The sequence below is a fragment of the Barbus barbus genome (assembly GCF_936440315.1).
Source record: "Barbus barbus genome assembly, chromosome: 49".
Lineage (NCBI taxonomy): Eukaryota > Metazoa > Chordata > Actinopteri > Cypriniformes > Cyprinidae > Barbus > Barbus barbus.
In genome coordinates, this window is record NC_136727.1 from 13,309,917 (window position 1) to 13,334,449 (window position 24,533).

General features: G+C 36.0%; 1 protein-coding gene across 36 annotated transcripts in view; it reads right to left on the minus strand.

The window, feature by feature from the left end:
• Window positions 1-3,706: 3,706 nt before the first annotated feature.
• The window catches only part of LOC306867529 (receptor-type tyrosine-protein phosphatase C-like), a 44,915-nt gene continuing 24,088 nt past the window's right edge, over window positions 3,707-24,533 (minus strand). For 11 of the 36 annotated variants that reach the window (XM_079413227.1, XM_079413220.1, XM_079413218.1 and 8 more), the window contains 27 exons: window positions 17,762-17,779; window positions 17,415-17,651; window positions 16,940-17,134; window positions 16,298-16,408; window positions 16,030-16,161; window positions 12,895-13,032; window positions 12,591-12,740; window positions 12,130-12,338; window positions 11,918-11,978; window positions 11,381-11,483; window positions 11,250-11,281; window positions 11,064-11,167; window positions 10,893-10,983; window positions 10,721-10,788; window positions 10,491-10,527; window positions 10,172-10,269; window positions 9,929-10,054; window positions 9,700-9,857; window positions 9,451-9,586; window positions 7,997-8,143; window positions 7,790-7,880; window positions 7,502-7,632; window positions 7,225-7,359; window positions 6,293-6,415; window positions 6,042-6,208; window positions 5,818-5,953; window positions 3,707-4,609 (listed from right to left, as the gene is read on the minus strand). In XM_079413227.1, coding sequence (XP_079269353.1) covers window positions 4,310-4,609; window positions 5,818-5,953; window positions 6,042-6,208; window positions 6,293-6,415; window positions 7,225-7,359; window positions 7,502-7,632; window positions 7,790-7,880; window positions 7,997-8,143; window positions 9,451-9,586; window positions 9,700-9,857; window positions 9,929-10,054; window positions 10,172-10,269; window positions 10,491-10,527; window positions 10,721-10,788; window positions 10,893-10,983; window positions 11,064-11,167; window positions 11,250-11,281; window positions 11,381-11,483; window positions 11,918-11,978; window positions 12,130-12,338; window positions 12,591-12,740; window positions 12,895-13,032; window positions 16,030-16,161; window positions 16,298-16,408; window positions 16,940-17,134; window positions 17,415-17,651; window positions 17,762-17,779 — 3,434 coding nt within the window. In that variant the 3' untranslated portion in view covers window positions 3,707-4,309. Of the gene's footprint in view, window positions 4,610-5,817; window positions 5,954-6,041; window positions 6,209-6,292; window positions 6,416-7,224; window positions 7,360-7,501; window positions 7,633-7,789; window positions 7,881-7,996; window positions 8,144-9,450; window positions 9,587-9,699; window positions 9,858-9,928; window positions 10,055-10,171; window positions 10,270-10,490; window positions 10,528-10,720; window positions 10,789-10,892; window positions 10,984-11,063; window positions 11,168-11,249; window positions 11,282-11,380; window positions 11,484-11,917; window positions 11,979-12,129; window positions 12,339-12,590; window positions 12,741-12,894; window positions 13,033-16,029; window positions 16,162-16,297; window positions 16,409-16,939; window positions 17,135-17,414; window positions 17,652-17,761; window positions 17,780-17,882; window positions 17,994-18,095; window positions 18,153-23,882; window positions 24,345-24,533 lie in introns of all 36 variants that reach the window. The other 25 variants (XM_079413222.1, XM_079413230.1, XM_079413223.1 and 22 more) reach the window with 13 other exon arrangements.

A 24,533-nucleotide genomic window follows, 5' to 3' on the forward strand; every position in this document is an offset into this window, starting at 1 on the left:
AACAAATATGAAAGGACGTTGAAAACTTCATCTTGGATTCACACATCATGTGTGTGTTTGTGTGTGAATTCCTCATTGTTCTAGGCCTGTACCACTCAAGACTCATACAGACCGCGAAAGAGAAACAAAACATGACTGTATGAGGACATTGGACACTGTGTGGGTTGTGTCCGGGCTCAACACATCTTTTGTATGAGATATGTAGCCTCTTTGTGTGCTGAGAGACCTTGTTTGCATTAGAATACTCAGTCTGGGGCTGGGCTGTCTCGGGCGGTCACGTGCACACCTCACTCAGAGCCCCCAAAACAAACTCATAGCGAGCTGCATCATGCCGTCTCTCAATGGAAACAGAGTTACACTGGCTTCTCGGGTCACTTCATTCATCGATGGTAAAATGAGGAGCAAGTGCAGACCCTCAGACCCAGAACTGCTCATCATCTCCACAGTCAGATGCCGTTATTGATGTTATGGGTCTCCAGCTGTGGAGCTGAGTGCCACCTGAGGCCTGGTCGTCTGAATCGGTCTCAATGTCTCACCAGAAACCGAAGCGGAATGACTCCACGGGATGAGCCACATGTGTGTCAGGACATTTATAGTCATAGATCCATCAATGAATGAATTTTTGTCCAAATATGTCCAAAGAGTATAATGCATGTCCCTGGCTGGTTTAAGTGGTTATATTTGGAATAACACACATTCACATTCAAATAACAGGACCGTGTCCTGTCCTGTTGCTGTCTTTCTGTTGCACTGTGGAGCTTCTGTCACTATAACAAATTCCTCATATGTGTAAACATACTTGGCCAATAAAGCTCATTCTGATTCTGATTCAAAATGTTTGACTATCTAAAAGATACTAGGTAGCACTTGCACTAAAGAAAAATAAAATGTATAAATAAATTAAATAAAAACAGTCTAGTTGTAGCTTGTTATTGTAGATCTCTGCCAATAGCATGAGTTTGGAGGTGTGACTACCATTTTTTTTTTCGACCAGTAGTGAATGTGGATATTTTTGAGAAGCAGAAATCTTTGTTTGAAAACAACTATCTTTAAACACTGGATTGTTTACACTAGTGCAATAAAACAAGTTGTGTTTATCATTACACTTTTTTGTTTTCAATCAAAACTTTTGTTTCTAAAGTGAATTTGAGCTGTTTGTACCACATACTCACAAAACTAAACAATCTGCTGAATGAACAAAAACTACCTACCCTAAAACAATCACAGAAAAAATAAATGGTTTGCTAGCAATTGAAAAAAAATCTGCATAATTGTTTATAAATGTTTTTTATGCCAAAGTCAAAATCTCATTGTGTAACCTATTGTATAAATCATACAAATATTGTTTGTACATGTAAACCATAAATATTTTCTTATATTTGCAGTTTGGAATAAAACATTTTGTGATAGAGCAACACTAATGTGGGCAACATGAGTATGAGTTGTTTTCATTAAACAACAGCAACAACAACAAATATAAGTTATATTGTTAAAAAAAAAGTATAATGTAAAAAATTATAAAAGTAAAAGCAAATAATAATAATAATAATGAACAAACAAGCAAACAAATGAGCAAAAACAATCTAGTTCATGTGTATCATTAAACTCAAAGGCAGCTTTCTGTCAATAGCATGAGTTTGGGGGCGGGGCTACATCTTTTAAAAACTTTTTTTGACCAATAGCAAATGTTTGGGAAACATGTTTGAACAAGTTCACTAGTGGCATAAAAATAAGCTTTGTTTTTCTTTAAACTTTTTGGTTTTTATCAGTCAAAACGTTTGTTTCTGAAGTTCATATTTGTGTTTCATCCACCTACAGACTAACAAAACAAAATAAAAACAAACAAAAGACAGACCATCCAAAACAAACAAACAAAAATAAAGGTGTTTAGCAAACACAAAAATGACACATAAATATTGTAATGACTTTGAGATTATAGACCAAAAACAAAATCTCCTTAATGTCCTGTATAAATTTTGCGTACATTTAAAACAAAACTATTTTGTTACAAATGTAGCCCCCCCCCCCCCCCCCCCCCCAAAGTCCTCATAAAAGCGAATACAAACTTGTAAGTAAAAATGTGGATAAAAGCATCTGCTAAATGCATTAAATGAAAATTTTAAGTCCTGCGCCCATATTTCATGCATTTTATGGCATTTACAGATACGCAGCATGGCCAATAGCATGTTAACATGCATTACCAGCAACCGCAGTGAACATTTGAATATCTCTGAATTAATTTGCTATATTTAGTGCGAGCTTGAAGTGCTCAATTAGAGGCTAAACCCATCACAGAGCAACACACTAATTACAGATTGTATAAGGGCAGTTTCACATAAATAACCTATTCAACATACAGTAGAGAAAGGAGGCCTGATTCTGATACTTTCACACATAAATACACAACAGTAAGTTGAAAGAGGGAAACATCCATCACAAATGTTGCATGAAAGATGGTATGATAATTGCATGGCTGGGTGGAGTTACATGTGACAGCTGAATGCAAATACTGCTCCACAGATTCACTGATGATTTATTTAAAGGGAATTTCCCTCTTTGACCTATACAGACGGGGCTCACAGTAAAAGCCGTTTGCGTTCCCCTCATGATGCTTTCACAATTACACATTTACGGTTAAAAGGTCAAAATGACTGCAGATATAATTAGATCATTTCAGTGAAAAGTGCCATTCTGATACATTGTCATTTTTATTTCCAAACCTAACTATAAAAAAATATATATATATATATATTTTTTTTTTTTTTAATTATAGTGGTTAAGCAATAGAAAACAGAAAGATAGTGAGCTTTAAATTCTCCTTTGACGATTCACCCACAATTGGCCTCTGGATTTGGGCCTAAAATAATGATTTCAAAAATATTTTTATTTATTTATTTCAGTGTGTTATGAGAAGACAATTATTTCTCTCTCCTGAATCACTGCAGGGCCACCGATGCCCCATTTTCTTTTACTGACTTAAAGGGGAAAATGAAATTAAGTGAGACAAATAGTTTTTTGGAGACCTCAGCCAACAAACCATAATTTCAGTCAATAAAACAGCTTCTGACATATTTTTTTTTCTCTCCTGACACTTTTGACACAAAGATTGTGTTGTAGGTAACTCTTTATTTTTATTAAAACTAATTATAAAATCAAATACACTTGCATTTCTGCATTTAGAAATTATATGCATAATTATACATTTTTATTATATATAGCCTACCTCTATAGTGACATATTTCCTTATACCAGTCTATCATCCCAAACATAATGTTAATTCAAAATGTATGTCTATATGCTAATTATAGGGTTGTAAACATTCGGGATGCGCGCGCATCATGGTGGCAGAAAACCTTTACGGCTAGAGAAGAATTAAAAAAAGGTAAATTTGATTTTATATTCTTATTCTTATATTCATAGCCTACCAAAAAACACACTGGCTTGCTGGACGTGTCTCTGTGTTCGCTTCTTTGTTAGCAAGCGTCATCTTGTGGCTAATGTTTGCATTACAAATGCTCGTTTTAGGCATATTCCTCTGGTTTGACATTATTTACATTTTCTAGGCCAGGTTCATGCACCTGACGAGGACAAAACGGGTTAACAAAACCATAAAGAGGGTCTGACCTGGATCAACACGAGTGGCACGCTTTTGCTCGTGTTTATTTCACCTGTTTGAAGCTTATAGCGAGGTAAAACACAACAGCTGTATTGTTCAAGCTAACCTTTATTCTTTTTTGGTTAAGTTACATCTGCTTAAAATGAAACGTATTGAGCGAATCTGGAAACAAACAAACAAACAGAAAAAAAAAAAAAAACGAAATGAAAGATAGTTTGATGACAGCCTGTATGCTAGTGCAAAGTCATCTTATTTTGGTCGAACATAAAATCACTCATTTCCATCAAACATTTTAGATGCAATAAGGTTGAGCTTTGATACAGTTCCCAAATTAAACAAACAAACAAAAAAAACACACAACAATAAAAACCAGGAAATATCGTTTGTAAGTCTTTACAATACATTCAGAACGCAATTTGATAGCCTAAAAATCAAATAATGAAGCAAATCCTTTACACAAGTGAATAAACATTATCAATATGCACAGATTTCACACAAACAGCATCATTTTACAGAAAACACAAACCTGAGGCAGAAACGTACGTTTTAATGGATCAGTCCGATCCTAACCTGAATTCTCATTTAATGTACAGAAAAACTCAATTGTAAAACAAGAAATCAAAAGCATTTTTAAAAAATCTCTTCTTGACACTTGGTGTCAAATTAGCGAAAACATTCTAGCCCCAAAAATGCTTAAACCTCCACGGTGGTGCCCTCGGTGCTGGGTTTCTCTCCCTCTGCTGGTGGAGCCTCGGCGGTGCTGCTCTCCTGGGCTTCCTGCACGCTGCCAGAGTTGCTCTTGTCACTGCTCTCTGCGGCTTTGCTCTCGTCCGCCTCCTTCTGCTCAGCAGCGGAATTGCTTTTGGGCTCATCGAGAAGCGCCGTGGTTTCGTTGATGACCTGCGTGGTGTCGTTTGCAGGGGGCGTCTTTACTGTGCCGTTTTGCACCGGGAAAGCGCCCTCTAGAGCCTTGTAGAGGAACTGGTACTGCTCCTGTGAAGAGTTTAGAAGTACTTTAGCATTTTAACGTGAAACAAAAGAGTAATGTGATTTGTTCATGGATTGTTTATGAACTTGTATGTGGTATATATTTACAAACTATATACAAACTGCACTTGATTTTGGGTTAAAACATCTTTAAAGTCACCTTTATGTGCAACATTTCACATTTGTGACAGTGGACCACAAAATCAAGCATAAGGGTCAATTTATTGAAATTGAGACATGAAACCTGAATAAATAAGCTTTCCATTGATGTATGGTTTGTTAGGATAGCACAATATTTCGCTGAGATACAACTATTTGAAAATCTGAAATCTGAGGGTGCAAAAAAACAAACAAAAACTATATTAAATATTGAGAAAATCGCCTGTAAAGTTGTCTAAATAGTAATGCATATTATTAATCAAAAAGTGAATTTTGAAATATTTAGGAAATGTACAAAATATCTTTATGGAACATGATCTTTATATCCTAATAATTTCTGGCATAATAGAAAAATCTATCATTTTGACCCATACAATGTGTTGGCTATTGCTACTAATAAACCTGTGCTACTTAAGACTGGTTTAGCAAAGATATACAGTTTGAATTAGTCCATGCTAAAATATGAATAGTGTGAATCATAGAAAAGGATAAGCGTCATAAAACATCATACAATAACAATGGAAATCCCAAACTATTTTTTTTATTTATTTTCAAAATGGTACAGATCAGTATTTTTCTCATTAATGAAATCTCATTAATTATCTCATTAATGAAAAATAAAGTCACAGTTGCAAGAAATGTAGTGTTTTTGTTTTTTTGTAAGATATAGTAGTTGTAAGATTAAGATGTACATTAAGATGATTAAGTTTTTTTCCATTCTTCTATAGATCTTAGTCAGGGTAGTGCCAAATGTAATTTTTGACAGGAATGAAAACAAGGCTGTAAGGGATAGAATTTGAGTTCGTTCAATGGATTGTACTGTTAACAACATTACAATTTTTCAGCTGATGAAATTCAGCTGACGAAAACGTCATAAAACAATTTTGAAAGTTGTGAGTTGAGGAAAAATAAATGAGTTAGGATATTTATACAGTGTGTGCCATTTGTAAATCTGAAAATGTATCCCCCACAGCCTTGTTTCACCTGCGTTAAATTCAATATGGCATCTAACCTGACTAAGGTCTATTGTTTTTATAAACAAAGCAAGAACTTACGATTGTTTCCACAATCCCCGATCTCTGCTTGCGCAAGTTTTTGACTACTTCGAAGATGTCCACTAGCTTCTCTGTGTATGCGCTGTCCAAGGTGTTCCATAAGGCACAGAAGATTCCGGTACGCAATGATCCATTGCTGAAGTGAAAGTTTATGGAAGGTTAAAATCCAACAAACCATCCACCCATCTCCATCAGGAAAAGTAAATAAGTGCTGATGGACTTACTTGCAGTGCACCACCATGGGGACGTTCCGGTTCATTCTGCTGTTGTCATAATTGCCGTTCTCTCTGATGACCCTCATCATCTCTATCAACTCCTGAGGGTTCTCCGGAAGCTCATGGCCTCTCCATTTCAGGAACTGGTACTGATCCACCTCCAAGACGTCTTCCTTCTGTTACAGAATTCAAGACGGATTCATATGTTGGCAGATAATGACGGCACAGATATTCATGCTGAGGAGAAGGACTCTGCTTACCTTTGTGGACTGTATTTGCAGATGCCGTCTTACATATGTTGGGAAGCTTTCTGTCTTTTTTACCTCAATTTCCATGTCTCCAAACGTTTTCTTTTCATCTCCCCAATACTGACAGCAATAATCCTGAAATAATACAAAATAAATATGGCCTGAAAAACTGGGCAGAGATCAGTCAATTGCTTTGTCTGTCTGTCTGTCTGTCTGTCTGTCTGTCTGTCTGTCTGTCTGTCTATCTATCTATCTATCTATCTATCTATCTATCTATCTATCTATCTATCTATCTATCTATCTATCTATCTATCTATCTATCTATCTATCTATCTATCTATCTATCTGTCTGTCTGTCTGTCTGTCTGTCTGTCTGTCTGTCTGTCTCTATCTTTCTGTCTGTCTGTCTCTATCTATCTATCTATCTATCTATCTATCTATCTATCTATCTATCTATCTATCTATCTATCTATCTATCTATCTATCTATCTATCTGTCTGTCTGTCTGTCTGTCTGTCTATATGTGTCTGTCTGTCTGTCCATATGTGTGTGTCTGTCTATCTCTCTATCTTTCTGCCTGTATATATGTGTCTGTCTGTCTGTCTGTCTGTCTATATGTGTCTGTCTGTCTGTCTGTCTATATGTGTCTGTCTGTCTGTCTGTCTATATGTGTCTGTCTGTCTGTCTGTCTATATGTGTCTATCCGTCTGTCTGTCTATATGTGTCTGTCTGTCTGTCTATATGTGTCTGTCTGTCTGTCTGTCTGTCTGTCTATATGTGTCTGTCTGTCTGTCTGTCTATATGTGTCTATCCGTCTGTCTGTCCATATGTGTGTGTTTGTCTATCTCTCCATCTTTCTGTCTGTCTATCTAGTTTTACTGCTTGTATGTCTGCATGTCTGTCTATGCATCTCTCTCTCTCTGTGTAATTGTGGGAGGTTGTACTTTGCCGTCCTCTTGGAAGTCTGTGAGCATGACCAGTGTTTTAGTTTGTTGCTGGTACAGCATGAGCAGGAACTCTGCCGTTGTGTGTGGTAAAGGCCCTTGTGCTGCGATCAGACTCTTGTAACACCAGTAGCCCTGTTGGAAATCAATAACAAGCATATTTGATTCATATTTACATATTTTAATCAATTAAACAATTTCTCATTCACTCTAATAACAGTATTAAAAACAACAATATATTAGATAATATAAATTCAAGAGAATCAAGTTTTTGTACATCAATGAATGAGGCGTTGATGTATTCATTAGATTCTTCTTCCTCGTCTGATGAATACTCGTCCTCATCCTCAGGGTCACTGGTCTGGTTGCCCTCAATGTCCAGTCTAAACAGGACTCTATTAAAGTCGTCTGGAACAGAAATGCTCACTGGTAACTCATCTGATGCTTATGTATAATGAATAAATAAATTTGTGTCTGTATATTATATACTGTATATACAGTGGTTTTGTAACAAGCACTTGAAGCCAATATCTGCAGATTAATAAAGTTGGTGTTGGTCACTGACATGCAATAACAGTTGAGTCGCGGTTTTTCTTCTTGTTGTCCTCGCTGCTTCCTGTGTTGGACGTTCGCCAGTATTTAAATTTGGGCAGTCTCTTCATAAAGGAAAGCAATGGGAAAATGTTCTGCATTAACAGTCAGATACACACAGTACAGGACACTTCAGTGTCCTAACAAACAATCAGCTGGAAATCAAAGAGGGAGGACAAACCTCGAACTCAATTTCCAGCAAACTGGGGTCACTGCCATCTTTCTGTCTGAGGGTGTTGAGGACTGAGTGGAATTCAGACAGTGAGACCTCTGTCTCTCCAAACTGGTTGTGCTCAATCAGAGCAGTGTGGATCAGTATGTACTGGGCCTGTCACAATCAACAACACAGGTAAATATGCATAAACATATCCAACAAATGTAAAATAAAGGGTGTTACAACAGAATTTATAGTCAAAACTATCCAAAGTTTTAAAGTATAAAATAAAGGATGTTTTTGGAAATAAAATAATGGGTGCTATAGTTACTTGGCCAGATTTGGTCACACCAAGGAACAAAAAATATACCCAATATTGAAAAAAAATAAAAAAATAAAAATAAATGAAAAAAAAACACGTTAAAATGTTAAATTAACGTTCAATTAAAATGTAAATTTTAAGGATGTCAAAATATGATTTTTGCAAATTTAGCTCATGATTAGATTTCACACTTATATTTAGTAAGATTTTAAAATTTATATTTAAGATTTAAAGAAAATATTTTTTTAGCATCCATAGGTTTAATTTACATGTATATATACACAAAATGTAAATGTAAAAACATGTAAATTCTAAATACTACAAAATGTTTGACATTGGAATTTCACATAGGTATTTTTAAAATGTTTATGAATGTTAAATGACAAAAAAATCCATGACCAATTATTGGTCATTTTAATTAAATAAATGACAAAGTTAAATAACTAAATAAATATTTAAAGTGCCCCTATTATGGGTTATGAAAGATTCATATTTTGGTTTTGGGAGTCCCACACAACAGGTTGACATGCATGCAAGGACAAAAACCACTTTCGTTTTCTTATAATATGCATTTATTTTTTGCTCAACGACTCCCAAACGATTCGCTCAACGATTAATTTTTCCAAACCCCGCCTTTGCATGACGCTAATCTGCGGTGATTGGTCGATTTCATTTAAAGCAGTATTTGTGAGCTTTTAACGCTCCAAAAGTGTCACCTAGTGGCAAAGAATGAATTTGCATTTTCATTCAGACCAATGCGAAAATCAAGTTTTCCCAGGTTTGACGTCAACATGAAACGACTTGGGATTCGTTTTAATAATGACGCGTTTCAATGATTCAGAATCGACAATCACTTTATACACGGTGCACTTTCAGATGTAAAACTTTGCAGGATGCTTTCATTCACTTAGAGCTGCGTTACACACTGCATGAAAGGTCATTTTCAAAAATCCATAATAGGGGCATTTTAAATATTTAAATAAATTGTCAAATATAATTTTAAGTTGTTAACAAAATTATTAGAATCATTAATTATAAATAAAATATTTTGAAAATGGTTAAGAGTATAACAAATTGGGCTTTTTAATAATACCTTCTAAAAATCTGGTGTGACATACCAAATTTATTACCAATAAATCAGTGAATAAAATCAAATCACCTCCACTTGAACCATGAGGCAACGCTGGCGACGTAGTTTTGCTACGAATCCATAGATGTCCACTCTGCCCTCTGCCTCAAGAGATTCAATCATTGCATCTATGCCGATATATGTTCCTGTGCGGCCGACCCCTGCACTATCGAAGACAACAACAATCACATTAAAGCTTTATCCACTCCAAATGACCCTTTAGTCAATGCCTTTTTTTGATACCAAATGCACATAATAATCTCTACAGCCCTGTCTTACCTGCAGTGGATCACAATCGGGCCGCTGAAGAAGTTCTTGAAGGAGTTGACTCTTCTCCTGAGCTTCAGAAGCAGACAGGGGTCTCCAGGCACACCATGGTCAGGCCAGCTAATGAACTGGATATGAGTGACTTCTCTTTCTGAGGCCTTCTCTCGCTTCTGTACACACACACACAAGTTAAAACCATTGGAATGAAGAACATAAGAATAAGTGGACCACACACACTTACATTGGTCAGGATCAGATGGCGAATGATATAATCAGGGCAGTGTTGCTCAGATCGGATTTTCACCACAAAATCGTCAAAAATCTCAGTCTCTCTGTCCAGAGATGGCCAGTACTGAGCGCATTTGATCTGAGAGGACAAACAGCAACAGTCAGTGGAGATAATTAACAAATAACTAATAAAAATGTCAAAAAACATGAATAAATACTATAGATAATTCTACAAGATCACTGGACCAAACACAACCTTGTTGCCTTCCTCACAACGGGTGACCATGACAATAATGGATGACTTTTGCTCCCAAACCATTCGCCAGAAATCACAAACAGTCTCATCCTTGGGTCCTGGAAAACAGGTCCAACACAAATCTAAATCTAGAAAGTTCATTGTCACTTTTAATAACCTTAATTGTTGGTGTAAACAATTCTGCTGCAATTTTGATGGTTATCAGGCAACAGTAATATAGAATGCTGGGTAAACGTGTGCATTCATTGGTGGCTTTAAATGTGGCTTAGCCAATCACAATTTAGAATCATAACCATCCATTTAATAAGATGATTTTTACCTTGGGCTGCGATGTATTTCTTTGGCTCTTGGTATCCCTGTAAGGGTTAAAGAGTTATAGTACATGCAAAAAAATTATTAAATATAGAAATAAATATTATTTAATTGAAATATTAAGTATAATATTTAAATTGTGTTTAAAAATGACGTCCATTAATTTAAATAAAGTTACATTAAAATTAGTTGAGGTAAACAAGCATTATATATAGCTAGAGGATAAACGAGCCATACTTCGATAAAGCTGGCATTGATGTATTCGTCTTCGCCTCCAGTTGAGAGAGTAACCCGATTATAGTCATCTGCGAATTCATGTTCAAAATTATCAATTCTCTGGTTGAAATATGAAAACTACACAAGGAATTGTTTATACTGATTTCTTTGTGAAAACTGGAGTGATATTTACAAGGCAGAATGTCAACGTAGCGGTTCTTGGACTGGTTTTCCTGTTTCTTCGCTTCTTTAATTGTATAATTGGAGAAAATGCGGGGAATACTCTGAGGAGAAGCAGAATCTGAATGTATTTCTCATTATATTAAAACAGTAAGTTCAGCAGATTTATGGTATAGAGAATCACCTGAAACTCGTCCATAAACAGACGGTTCTCGTCAGCGATCTTGCTCTTGTAAGCATCTATTAAACCGTCGGCATAGATGGGCTCAACTCTGCGCAGTGGTTCTGCTGGAGGACATAAAACATCAGTCTCTGAAAGCAGTTTACTTTTGGAATGCACTGAATTGACTGATAGGAGTGAATAACATACGTGTGAGAAGAATCTCTTCATCCTCAGCAGTCCTGTGGTGAGAAAGCCCATCAGAAACATTGATGAACATTTACAGAAAACATCATGATAACAGAGTTCAGAAGGCAGCTGGGAGAAACTGTGACACTGACCGCTTTCTTCTGAGAAGGTAAATTTTAAAGAGCACGAAGAGGAGCGCCGCCGATGTCATAATGATTAGAAACACCAAGAATCCAACAACAGCCCTATCATTGTCTGAGGAAGTAAAATATTTAAAGATTAAATTAGGCTAAATAAACCACTTACAGTATTTTTTTTTTCATTCAAAGGTGCAATCAACAATTGTTTCCTCAATAAAAAGTTTTGTTTAGAATCATGTACACTCAAATGAGATAAGATGTATTCATATCAGTAGCCTAAACTTTTTTTTTATCAATAATGTTTTTCAATAAATCATGAGCAATGAGCTTACTTCTCAATATTTTATATACTGGCCAATGTTTTGTTTGATGTATTATTGACCATTGTAAAACAAAGAAAAATATATATATAAATAAATTAATTACAGAGAGCAGCCTTAAAGCACTTTGAGAAAGATGATACATTTAAGACGTAAAAATGATAGTACTTAATTGAATGGGAAAATCATCTCCTCTAGTTGGACTAGAATGACAAAATGTTGATCTTACACTTAGTAGTCGCTTCAGAAGTAATGAAAGCTGAAAATCCTTCCTTATTCTTGGCTGTAATCTGAAAAAAAGTGAACACATTGAAATATATATATATATATATATATATATATATATATATATATATAATATATAAATAAATGTGAACACATGTGACTCTTTGGCTTTAATTAATGGCAGATGCTGAAAGACATTAGGTGGGATTCACATACCTTAATATCATATGTTGTAAGGTAGTAAAGATCTGAAAATGTAAACAAGCAGTTGGTGTTGTTTTTATGGATAGTTTCTCCATTGTATGTGATTTCAGCTATGAATATTCCCTGTCCTCCATTCCAGACTAGATCCATTGTTTCACATTTTATTTCAAGAGAATTGTGAATAGGGTGATGTACTTTAATGTCTTTGTTGAAAATGGGCTCTATCAAAGAGAATGAAACAAAACATATTTTAGACACAACGGCATATCATTTACATACAATTAGCATTTAATTGCAACATTTAGTAAAATTCCATTCAGAGGTAAACTGATTAGATATTGTGTTAATTGACTGTAAAAAGTATTAACAATACACAGATAGAAAATGCATTGGGGGTAAATCTTAATATCCATAAAATAACTGCAAAACGAAGAATGGCAGAGAGACAAGAGATTTTTTGGGAGCTTACTTACTGTCAGAAAGTGTTGTATGGTCACCGGTGTAAATTACATATTTTTTTTGGTTGACTGTTCCATTAATACTGCATGTATATGTTTTATATGGCGATAATCCTGTAACACTGCAGACTGCACTAGTGCCACTGTGTTTTGTACAGCTCCCATCTGAAGAGACAAAACATACCTGAATAAGACGTTAAACATCTACTACCTCTACTAATATCATAAAAGACCCTGGAGTATGTTTACAGAAAATGTGCAGATGATAAGTTTCAATGATGCTGTATTGGTAAAACAACAGGAAAGTTTGAGCTCTTACGACCACTGTTTTCACCACTGCAGCTGGCTGAATAACTGTCCCATTCAATCCCTGAGCATTGATCTCCCTCGAGTGAATTCCAGGAGATTCCCAATGAGGTGCTGGATTCGTCCTGAAATCGCCCATTCTTTTGCCAATCTGTAAGAAAGAAAAATAGAAATCAAAAACAATGCAAAACAGTTTTTCACAATAGACAATTGTGCTCAAGGCTCTCCATGACTCAAAAAAAAAAAAAAAGGAATGACAGTGGTCTTATTTGGATTCCTCAGTCACACGTATCAGTGTATGGGATAACTTTACATAACTAATCAACTTTTGTTAAAAAATAATTACATCTTTAAAATCTAAGAAAGGAAAAAAACACAAAAAAAACACTCAAATCATAATTCTTTGTTTAATTGATGCCTTGAAGTTTAAGTGAAATCAAAGTGATAAAATAAGTTTCCTGATGAAAATAATTGAGTTCAAATTCACTAATAAATTCACTAAGAGTAGAACTGATAAATTGTGACAAATTAAAAGTACGAAACCAAAGATGTTATGATATAATGATGAAAACCTTTTCATTGTTTAATATTGTATTATATAATTTAATGTAAAGACATTCATATAGCTTTAAATGCACCTTAAGGGTCTAAATACTTGTTAGGGTCAATATATTGTATTCAGGGGTATGTTTAGTATTTTGGGGGCCCTCAGCAAGTGTTCCCGGAGGGGCCCCCCTCGGTGGATTTTGCGATCGATTCTGGGGTAGGGATGGGTATCATTTACATTTTATCGATACTGATACGATACTTATCAATACAGTTATCCGTACTACTCTCTATAATTTGGTGCAAAAATAAATGATGTAAAAAGATGTTGAAAATTTCAAGTTATTTTATTACTGCAGTTTACAAATGCCTCCAAGCAAACAGAAAAAGGCACATAAAGCATATTTTTCAAATAAAAAGGCCTTCAAAGAGAGAGAGAGATTTCCTCAGCATACCATAGCACAACATACATGAGCATCGTGTGCATAGGAGCACAACAGAATGTAAGAGAATTCTGGCGTCTGTTTTTATTAAAGAAAATTAAAATATTGACTTTCTCAGGGAGCGGGCGTGATTTCTCTTAACAGAGATATGTTTTAGTGGGACTTTTTTATCTCTGTTTTATCTGCATGATAAAAAAGGCTTCTTTTTAACATGAAGACTTATTTATAGTGATTCTCCAATCAGGATTTTTACAGACATTCATTCAGGTCCTGAGTTTCATTTTTGAAAATGGGGTGAATTCCCCTCTTAGATGATTCTTGTGGGAGGGAGGATTTTATTTTATATTTTTTGAGTGGTGGAGGGGGGGATCCCCCCACCCCCCCAAAAAAAATTTTAATAAAATGTTTGATTATGCAATGTATTTTTGTTTTTACAATGGGGCAATTTTTGAGAGTGCACACTGGAGAGCGCACGAGTGCAGAATAGTTTAAATACTGGCAAACTTCAAAAAGAAATGCAAATTATAAACATTAGTGATGATGCAGGTTAACTGTGACAATTCCTGTGTCAATCGTGCAGTGTGCAGCTCGTTTATAGTGCAGACGCGATGGTGTGATATGAAGTAGAGCCCTGCACGGGCCTCAAATTTAGGCCCTAGGCCGGCCCGAGACACTCAGGCCCTAGCCCGGCCCACGTACAACAGCTTATAAGAATTACCGGCCCGAGTCCGACCCGAGCCCGTCTTTTTTTTCCCCCTTCTCCTAAAAGAGTTTATACTACTGTTTCGGCTATTAAAATAGTTCAGTTTTGTGTGTAATGGCAAAATTATTATATTTCGTTTCGTTTTTTTATTAAGTTAATTTAGAAAAACGTTTGGAGCATTTTTGTTTGTTAAATAGCCTATAAGTTTTTGTTTTTTAAAGTAACGACCAAGCGGTCAGCTGCATGAGCTGATCATAGCCTATGTTTGATCAATTTAGCCTTCTCTTATCATCACGACTTGCCTAAAATAAAATCTATAGATATACTAAAACAGTTCAAGTATATATCAATGTTTAAACATTAAACCTGCGCTATAATAATAATGTGCGCTAGCCTATCTCAGTTTGTGCGGAGAGTGGAAGCTAAAGCGCGCTCTGCAGGACATGGAGGCACCAGCAAACACTTGGATTGTTTTCAGTGGAAACAAATTAAAATAGCCTACGCCATCATTTATTTATTTATTTTTTGTTAAAGGTAAGAGTAATACATCATTTGGACCTGTAAAGGGTCTACTTGTATTTGTGTGCACTCACAATACCAACAAAAGGTAGTTCTTTTATAAAACAAAGAAAACACACAGGATGTGCTTTCTGCCGTCTCGTCTTGAACAGGAGCACTTCACAAAAATGAACCGAAGCTGAGCGAATACATGCCTCACAGACATGATAAATATATCTAGCTATAGAAAGCTTTAAATTATCACTTAACGAAATAAAAAAAGTTGAAAACAAAAACTATTTTATTATAATCGTAATCATAATCAATAAAGATGCATTTCTCTGTAAATGCCCGTCTAATGAGGAGAGGGTGAGTCAAGATCAGCAACTTCATCCTTGTGACACGGTCCAAGGACTCAGAAAACATTAGTTTATTAGTAAATAATTCAAATATCTCCTTACTATTTCCCGCAGACACATTCATGGTTATGTTTGCTGGGGGTTTTCAGCAAGCTTTAGCCTATTGCGTGCATTTGAACGCAGAAGTATTCACTTGCGCACAGATTTTGAGACTGTGCCGCTGCATGTCGTGCCAAACCTCTGACGGAAGACAGCTTGAGATCGGTTTATGAGAACAGCTTCTAATTCTCCATTAACACAGAAGTACATTAAAACAACGCACATATCGATAGCAGTATTGTTTGTCCTCAAGCTTATCGGTAGTCCGGTATTGACCCAATTACGCACCGGTCCAAAAAATGCCGGTTCTCAATTCCCATCGGTAAATTATATAAAATATTATATTACGCAATTGCGTGGGTTGCGTGGTGCCTAAACACGCTACTGTGTACATTTAACCACATGTAAACATGACATTACTGGTAAATATTCTCAGGAGTGCAGGAGAAAAAGAAGGAAGAACTCTGAACCAGTGCCGTCTGTTTCTGAAATTAACTCACCGCAGTTTATTTTGAAGACTTTTTCAGGACCCTTAATGGGTTGTTTCTTGTAAGGATATTCTCCAGTGCAGGTGTACTCTGTGTCTGGCAATAATGACACTGAAGCATTTATACCATAACTTGTGCCGTTTTCTGATGAATAGAGAAAATAAAACACATTCATCATCTGCTTGCCTGTTTAATCATCGATGAAAATATAGTTAGATTACAATAATAAAAATATGTGAATATGAATTCACAGTGCCATCAAAATATTTCTATTACATACTGTTCTTGTCATCGGTGCAAATGATGATAAGCGTATCATTACATCGTGCAGGTTTATTCATCCATTCAAACTGAGAGGGAATAGTTTCTTTGAAGTTTATGTTTGGTTTGACTGAAACAGAAACATTCAGTTCATTAAAAAAAATACAGATCAAACTTAAAGTAACATCACACAAACACGTCAGCAACAAACATCAAAAATGACAATGAATCTGAATTAAGGTACACAAAATGTAGAACTAAAATTCAAGTAAAATAAAAATGATAACGTTCGTGGAAAACTGCTTTAAGTTTGTTTTAATTTTGTTATGATACACAAAATATGTTATTAAACAGATATGAATAATCAGTGTTTGAAATGCCATCTATAGAATTGTGTACTGTATATCATTATATTTAATACAGTCATTTTGCAATTAAATTTCCAATTGAACCCCCTGTGTGTTGTGACCAATTCAAATCCACTCTCATGAACTGAAGAAAGAGCTAATTCAACAGCATCAATGTGAGTGTGATTGTGCTTAAATATTCAACATTATTCTACAGACATTTGTGATTAAACAGCAGTAAAAATTGAGCATGTTTTTCACATTGAAAACTAAACTGAATAACGATACATCTGTTTAGTTTATTAAATACTAACCTGGGGGCAGATCAACAGTCATTGTGTAGTTACATGTGTCCAGTACAACGGTGTGTGTGGATGCGCAGGAGTTTTCCTCCGTTATTTCAACACATTCAGTCAGATCCCATTGAATACCAGTGAATTCTCCTTTCAAACACACTTCATTATCTGTCACTCTTGTCGCATTAATATTTGGAACAGTTTCTCCTTTTTCTGTGCAAACATTAAGAGACATATTACATCACAATATCTATTCAACATAATACAGTTCAAAAACATGATATATATGAATTGTTATTGCTCTCTAAGTTCCCAAAGAGTATTTGGAGATGTAAAAATTACATTTAAAATGACTATCATTGTATTATGTAATAAAATATCAATCTGTTAAGTGTAAACAAACTGGATGTTTTTAAGTGTGAGGTCACTGTAAAATATGATCCATCTGAGTCTATCTTTTAATTTATGCAAAAATCTTCTTTTTCACTCTTACCACTGGAAGTAAAGGTGTTGTTTCCACTGGGTTTACAGTCATCCACACTGACAGTGTACACAGTGCATGGTTTTAACCATTTAAACTGAATTTCAAAGTCAGTTTGGTTTGATATTTTCTCAGCACGGATCTCATTGTGCTTATCATTTATCCTGATTGTGTGACTTTGGTCCTGAGAGCCGCTGATTTTCACCACAGGGGCTATGGTTTTGTTCTCACTCTTAAGACTGTACTGACCTAAGAGTAAGTACATATGAACATTCACAAATTCATAAGAAGCAAACAGTGTTGAACAACAAAATCAAAGTTGACTTCACAGAACAGGCACAATATAAACAAATACTCACATCGGCCTTTAGCGGGACCTGAGAAAAGCACATATTTAAAAGTTAATCATCATAAATTAAGCAATTTTGTCCCAATAAACATTAGTAATTTTATCAGAGAGCACAAATGTTGTGGTGTTACCCGTGATGCTGGTGAATGTGTGTAAGATTGAGGTGGGTTGCGTGGAGGTGAGAGGTATGATGGTGGTGTTTGGAGGTGAGGTGGTGCCATTTCTTGCACTTGGTTGAGTTGCTAGTTGACAATAGAAGAGTTAAAAGTGGCTGACCAGACTAAAGCTGTACTGCAAAGTTAAATTAATGAATAAACAACACACTTCAAGAAGCAAATCATTACCTTGACCTGGTGATGGTGGGGTTTGTGTAGGAGTGTGTGAGGGTGAGGGGTCTGTTTCTAAGGGAAATGCAAGTTCAAATTTGTCCCAATAAACATTAGTAATTTTATCAGAGAGCACAAATGTTGTGGTGTTACCCGTGATGCTGGTGAATGTGTGTAAGATTGAGGTGGGTTGTGTGGAGGTGAGGGGTGTGATTGTGGTGTTTGGTGGTGAGGTGGTGTCTGGTTGAGTTGCTAGTTGACAATAGAAGAGTTAAACATATGAAGGTAAATTTGGTGCAAAACAGCTGAGTGTCAGTGACAGCAGAATTTGTAGTTGTAGAGAATAGCCACACATGTGTATCAGTAAATTTGAAGCCACAGACAAAAGTTGCAAACTTCTCTCCCACAAACACAACACAACAGATAAACCTTCTCGAATCCTTCATTGCAGGAGCACAAATCCTATTCCACAAATCACATTCAAGAAACTCGTACGCTCAAATGTTGTGCTACTATTGCTGCAGTGAATATGATGCAAACACATTCACACACCTGCATCAAAAAATGTGAAGTCACGGACAAATTTTGTACATCCACAGATCAGTATTTGAATTCTTGCAATGAGATTTTCACACTTTAACACTATTTTTTTTCCTTGGATGCTTTTTCTAGCACAAACACAAGTACATAACGGCAACGGCTTGAATCTGCTGCTACGAGTCTTAACGCTGTTTTTCACCTGCAAATGACTAGTTTCTCCCTTCTGCACCACATATCTGTGTGATAAATGGAGCAAAAGTGATTTGTGCATCTGTAGAGACACCACGAGCACTCTTCAGAGACCAGAGGATTTCAGCCAATCAGAAGAGCTACACTGTATCCGGGTTTTGTTATTTTTTTTATAGTTCTTCATTTTTTTTATGTTCAAGTTTGTGGATCTTATCGTCTGCAATGTCGGGGTGTGTTTTGAAACCATCATTACGGTGATTACATCAGCTGGTAAGTTAAGTTATAAGGTCAGTTTACCGAATCAATCAGGGAATTAATCAGGGAAGCAGAATAATTCTACACTGCCTTTTTATCGCAGGTTATGTCAGACGTCACATAACAGCAAGATAACGTGAAAATAGTAAAGAAATGAGTTAAGACACACCACTGTTATGGACATCTTTTGTATTTTATTTTCAGGTTTTAGTCTATTGGTAATGTCACCTGCAACGGAGGTGTAATGGAGTCTTTGCTTGTGATTGAATAATAGAGGTGTTAACAACAGGTGAGTAAGCTGCCTTATATTAGCCGAATTAGACACTGGCTGCTGCTCAATAACCCACAGAACATGTTATATAGGAACGGACTAGCAATATATAGGAAGATTGGCTAACAAATATTATGAATGTTGTTTATTTTATTATAATCTGTAAATTCTGTTATTGTATGGTAGTTTTTTCTCTGACCATAAACTACAATAACACTAACAGGATTGTGACTCTGTTACAGGAGATTGCTCCGAGCACAAACAGGGATGCTGACTATCAGGGGCAGAACCATCATATGGCCAGCTGTCCATTTTATTGAAATTAGGTAACTCAAAATACATTTGATTTTACATTATATTTACATTCCTGCATTTGCCAGATGCTTTAATCCCAAACCACTTGTGCTGCATTATATACACATTACCCAAACAGTATTTTCAATTACTGCTTTTTTATTATTATTATTTTCTAGTTTGTGCTCTGGATCATATCCTCTGCAATACATTCCAGTTGGAGGCTTTTTTTTTTTTTTTTGTGATTGCCATTGTAACGGGGATAACATCAACTGGTAAATTAGGTTTTTTGTTTGTTTTTAAATCGTTATCCATTCCCTGGGAATCAACCCCATTATTTCAGCAATATAACACTATGCTCTCAATCTCAAATTTTGAAACATTAATTCATGCATTCATGACCTCGAGGCTAGACTATTGTAATTATTTATTGGGTGGTTGCTCTGCACGTTTAATAAACAAACTCCAGCTGGTTCAAAATGCAGCAGCTAGAGTTCTTACTAGAACCAGGAAGTATGACCATATTAGCCCGGTTCTGTCAACACTGCACTGGCTCCCTATTAAACATCGTATACATTTTAAGATCTTGCTAATTACCTATAAGGCCCTGAATGGTTTAGCACCTGAGTATTTGAGTGAGCTCTTATCGCATTATAGTCCTTCACGTTCGCTGCGATCTCAAAACTCTGGCCATTTGATAATACCTAGAATATCAAAATCAACTGCAGGCGGGAGATCATTTTCCTATTTAGCGCCCAAACTCTGGAACAATCTACCTAACACTGTTCGGGAAGCAGACACACTCTGTCAGTTTAAATCTAGATTAAAGACCCATCTCTTTAACCTGGTTTACACATAATACACTATCACATTTCTATAATTCAAATCCATTAAAGGATTGTTAGGCTGCATTAATTAGGTCAACCGGAACCGGGAACACTTCCCAAAACACCTGATGTACTTGTTACATTGTTATGAGAATGGCATCTAAGCTAATATTAGTCTGTTTCCTTCTTATTCCGAGGTCACCGTAGCCACCCAGATCCAGACTGTATCCAGATCAGATGGTGGATCTGGACCTAGAGATGACCTCTACAGCCAGGACACCTAGATGAGCCCCAGAGACTGATGCCGAGTGAAGACCCTGTCTCCAAGACGGTCATTGGGACAAGACCACAGGAACCAGATGAGACCTTTGCACAATCTGACTCTGCTGCCGCATGGAACAACCTGCTGGTTCATCTGGCCAGAGGAGAACGACACACTATCTCGACACACTATTTCCCTGTTTAATACTGTAAAGCTGCTTTGACACAATCTGCATTGTAAAAAGTGCTATATAAAATAATGGTGACTTGACTTGACCTTGATCTACTGTTTGACCTACAGGAATGGATTATAAGGAATGTATTATAAGTTTAATGATTTGTTATGGATTATCAACTAATTATGCACCTTCCTTGTAGGTGCGTTCAGAGAGTATATCGTATTTTTATTTAATCTCAAAGTGCAAACAGCACAAAATCTGGCAGTTAGGGCAAATTCTGTAAACACTTCTTTGATTTGATTTTCTTTTTTCTTGTGCTTGCAGGTTCATTCTGAGAAATAATCCTGGTGGCACCAAATGCCATTCAGAGTCACAGATCAGATGGAATTCTGGAAAGAGTGCGCAAAGACAAAGCATCAGCCTGAATCCCCTCGTGGTGTTTCTCATCAGAGAGCTTGTCAACTTTGCCAAAATTACTGAAATTTAACACAACAACACAAACAAATTTTTACTGTATTTTATTTCTGTGAAGTCTGTTTTGCCATGCTGCAGATACAGTCCTCAGGGGACTGCGGTGAGGCCCTTTTTCAGCTACAGCATGCTAGAGATGAAGATTTGTCATTTGTATTTTTAAAAAGAGCATGCTCAACAATTAAAAAGAATATTATAAAGACAAATGCTAATGAGTTATTGTGATATTTATAAAATATTATGGCATATAGTGTTGTACTGCAATTAGATTGTTTTATACTGGTAAAAAAAAAGAAAATAAACTGAACAGTACTAATATTGACAATACAGGAATAATATTTTAAATGAGAATACAGTAATAATATGCTCAGCTACTGTAAAATTTACAGCAATCTCTTTACAGTGCAGTTTAGGTGCCTATCCGTTGGCACCCGAACGAGCAGGGGGTAATAATAAAATAATAATAATAAAAGCTGCAAGCATCTTCCGGAGCGGACAGCAGCAAATACCAATAAAGGTTCATTTTCTTTCTTTTTCTGAAATCACTCACTGTTATACTGTACATTTGTTTATAATTCTTAAAATATATTAACAAATATATTTAATCATCTTGTAAATGACACTCTCATAATAATCTATGCAAGTAACGGTGTAACTTTTATGAAGCCTCTTTGTGAGTTGAAGCAGGGATGGGCAAACTTGGTATTGGAGGGCACTGTCCTGCAGTTTAGCTTTAACCCTAATCAAACACACCTCTACCAGTTAACTTAATTAGGACCAGTGTTGGGCTAGTTACTCAATGTAATATATTACTCATTACTAGTTACTCCTTTCAAAAGTAATATTGTTACTTTACATATTACTTTCTGGCAACAGTAATTAGTTACACTACTAGTTACATTACTTTTTCTTCACGCCCCACAGAAGTTGTAACTGTGCATCTTCCACATAAAATTCTTCTAGAATGTTACTAACAATATATTTCTGCCTCATCTTTGACCAAAATCCCCATTGGATCGCAGTCAGAAGTTATTACAAATACTCAATAGTGATTAATACAACACTTTTACTTGAATGTCTCATTAATGAACTCATTAACTGTCATGTGCAGCTTTAAGATAATTGGAAGTTCTTCATTACATATACATTTCATTATGTGTTTTGTCAAATCACATAAGTTTGTAAGAAATGGTTTGATTTTTCAAAAAGATTTTTAATTATAGTAGTATAATGTTCCACATGCTGATCAGAGGGATGTGGGTGGGATGTAATGCCAGAGTAATGTAAAGCCACAACTTACACAACAGTGTTCAGATCATCTTTTTTCCTGACAAAATCAATATAATGCAATATTTCTATCTGCTGAATGTAAGCTTTTCCATATTCCAAGCTTGCCTGCTGCACTGGGACATCACATGCATGTGCGAGTCGTGAAAATTATGAAAATAAATCTAGGAATTATTTGATTGTTGGATTTTAAATCAGCGGGGTTGAGGAATCAAAAGTAACTAAGCTGTTTTATGGATAGTAACTGTAATATTATCACTGAAATCTTATTAGTAATTAGTTACACTACTAGTTACTGCAAAAAGTAATATTATTACAGTAACTAAGTTACTAGTAACTGTGCCCAACACTTATTAGGACTACTAGAAGGCTACAGGTAGGCGAGTTTTATCAGGGTTGGAGCTAAACTCATTTAATATTTAAACTATAAAGAAATATACTGTACAGTATAACGGTGAGTGATTTCAGAAAAAGAAAGAAAAAAATCTTTATTGTTTGCCGCTCTCCGCTCCGGAAGAAGTTTTTTTCTCTCCCTGCTGAAAGGCGCCCAAACTAGCTCTTCTGATTGGCTGAAATCCTCTGGTCTCTAAAGAGTGCTCGATGTTGCCTCTACAGATGCACAAATCACTTTTGCTCCATTTATCACACAGATATGTGGTGCAGAAGGGAGAGTGCCAAACTAGTCATTTGCAGGTGAAAAACAGCATTTAAGGCTCGTAGCAGCAGATTCAAGCTGTTGCCGTTATGTACTTGTGTTTGTGCTAGAAAAAGCATCCAAGGAAAAAAATAGTGTTAAAGTGTGAAAATCTCATTGCAAGAATTCAAATACTGATCTGTGGATGTACAAAATTTGTCCGTGAATTCTCATTTTTTGATGCAGGTGTGTGAATATGTTTGCATCATATTCACTGCAGCAATAGTAGCACAACATTTGAGCGTACGAGTTTCTTGAATGCGATTTGTGGAATAGGATTTATACTCCTGCAATGAAGGATTCGAGAAGGTTTAACTGTTGTGTTGTGTTTGTGGGAGAGAAGTTTGCGACTTTTTTCTGTGGCTTCAAATTTACTGATACACATGTGGCTATTCTCTACAACTACAAATTCAGCTGTCATGGACACAAATTTTTTCACCAAATTTACCTTCAAATGAACATGACTGACCAGACGACAGATGTACTACAAAGCTCAATTAACATAGAAATAATGCATTTCAAGAGGCGAATCATTACCTTGACCTGGTGATAATGAAGTTTGTGTAGGAGTGCGTGAGGTTGAGGGGCCTGTTTCTAAGGGTAATGCAAGTTTAATTTTGTCCCAATAAACATTAGTAATTTTATCAGAGAGCACAAATGTTGTGGTGTTACCCGTGATGCTGGTGAATGTGTCTAAGGTTGAGGTGGGTTGCGTGGAGGTGAGGGGTGTGATTGTGGCGTTTGGCGGTGAGGTGGTGCCATTTCTTGCACTTGGTTGAGTTGCTAGTTGACAATAAAAGAGTGAAAACTGGCTGACCAGACTAAAGCTGTACTGCAAAGTTAAATGAATGAATAAACAGCACACTTCAAGAAGCAAATCATTACCTTGACCTGGTGATGGTGGGGTTTGTGTAGGAGTGCGTGAGGGTGAGGTGGGTTGCGTGGAGGTAAGGGGTGTGATTGTGGCGTTTGGTGGTGAGGTGGTGTCTGGTTGAGTTGCTAGTTGACAATAGAAGAGTTAAACATGACTGACCAGACTACAGATGTACTACAAAGCTCAATTAACATAGAAATAATGCATTTCAAGAGGCGAATCATTACCTTGACCTGGTGAGAGTGAAGTTTGTTTAGGAGTGCGTGAGCATAGATATTTTTAATGTTTAAATACAAATATATAAAAATATGTTA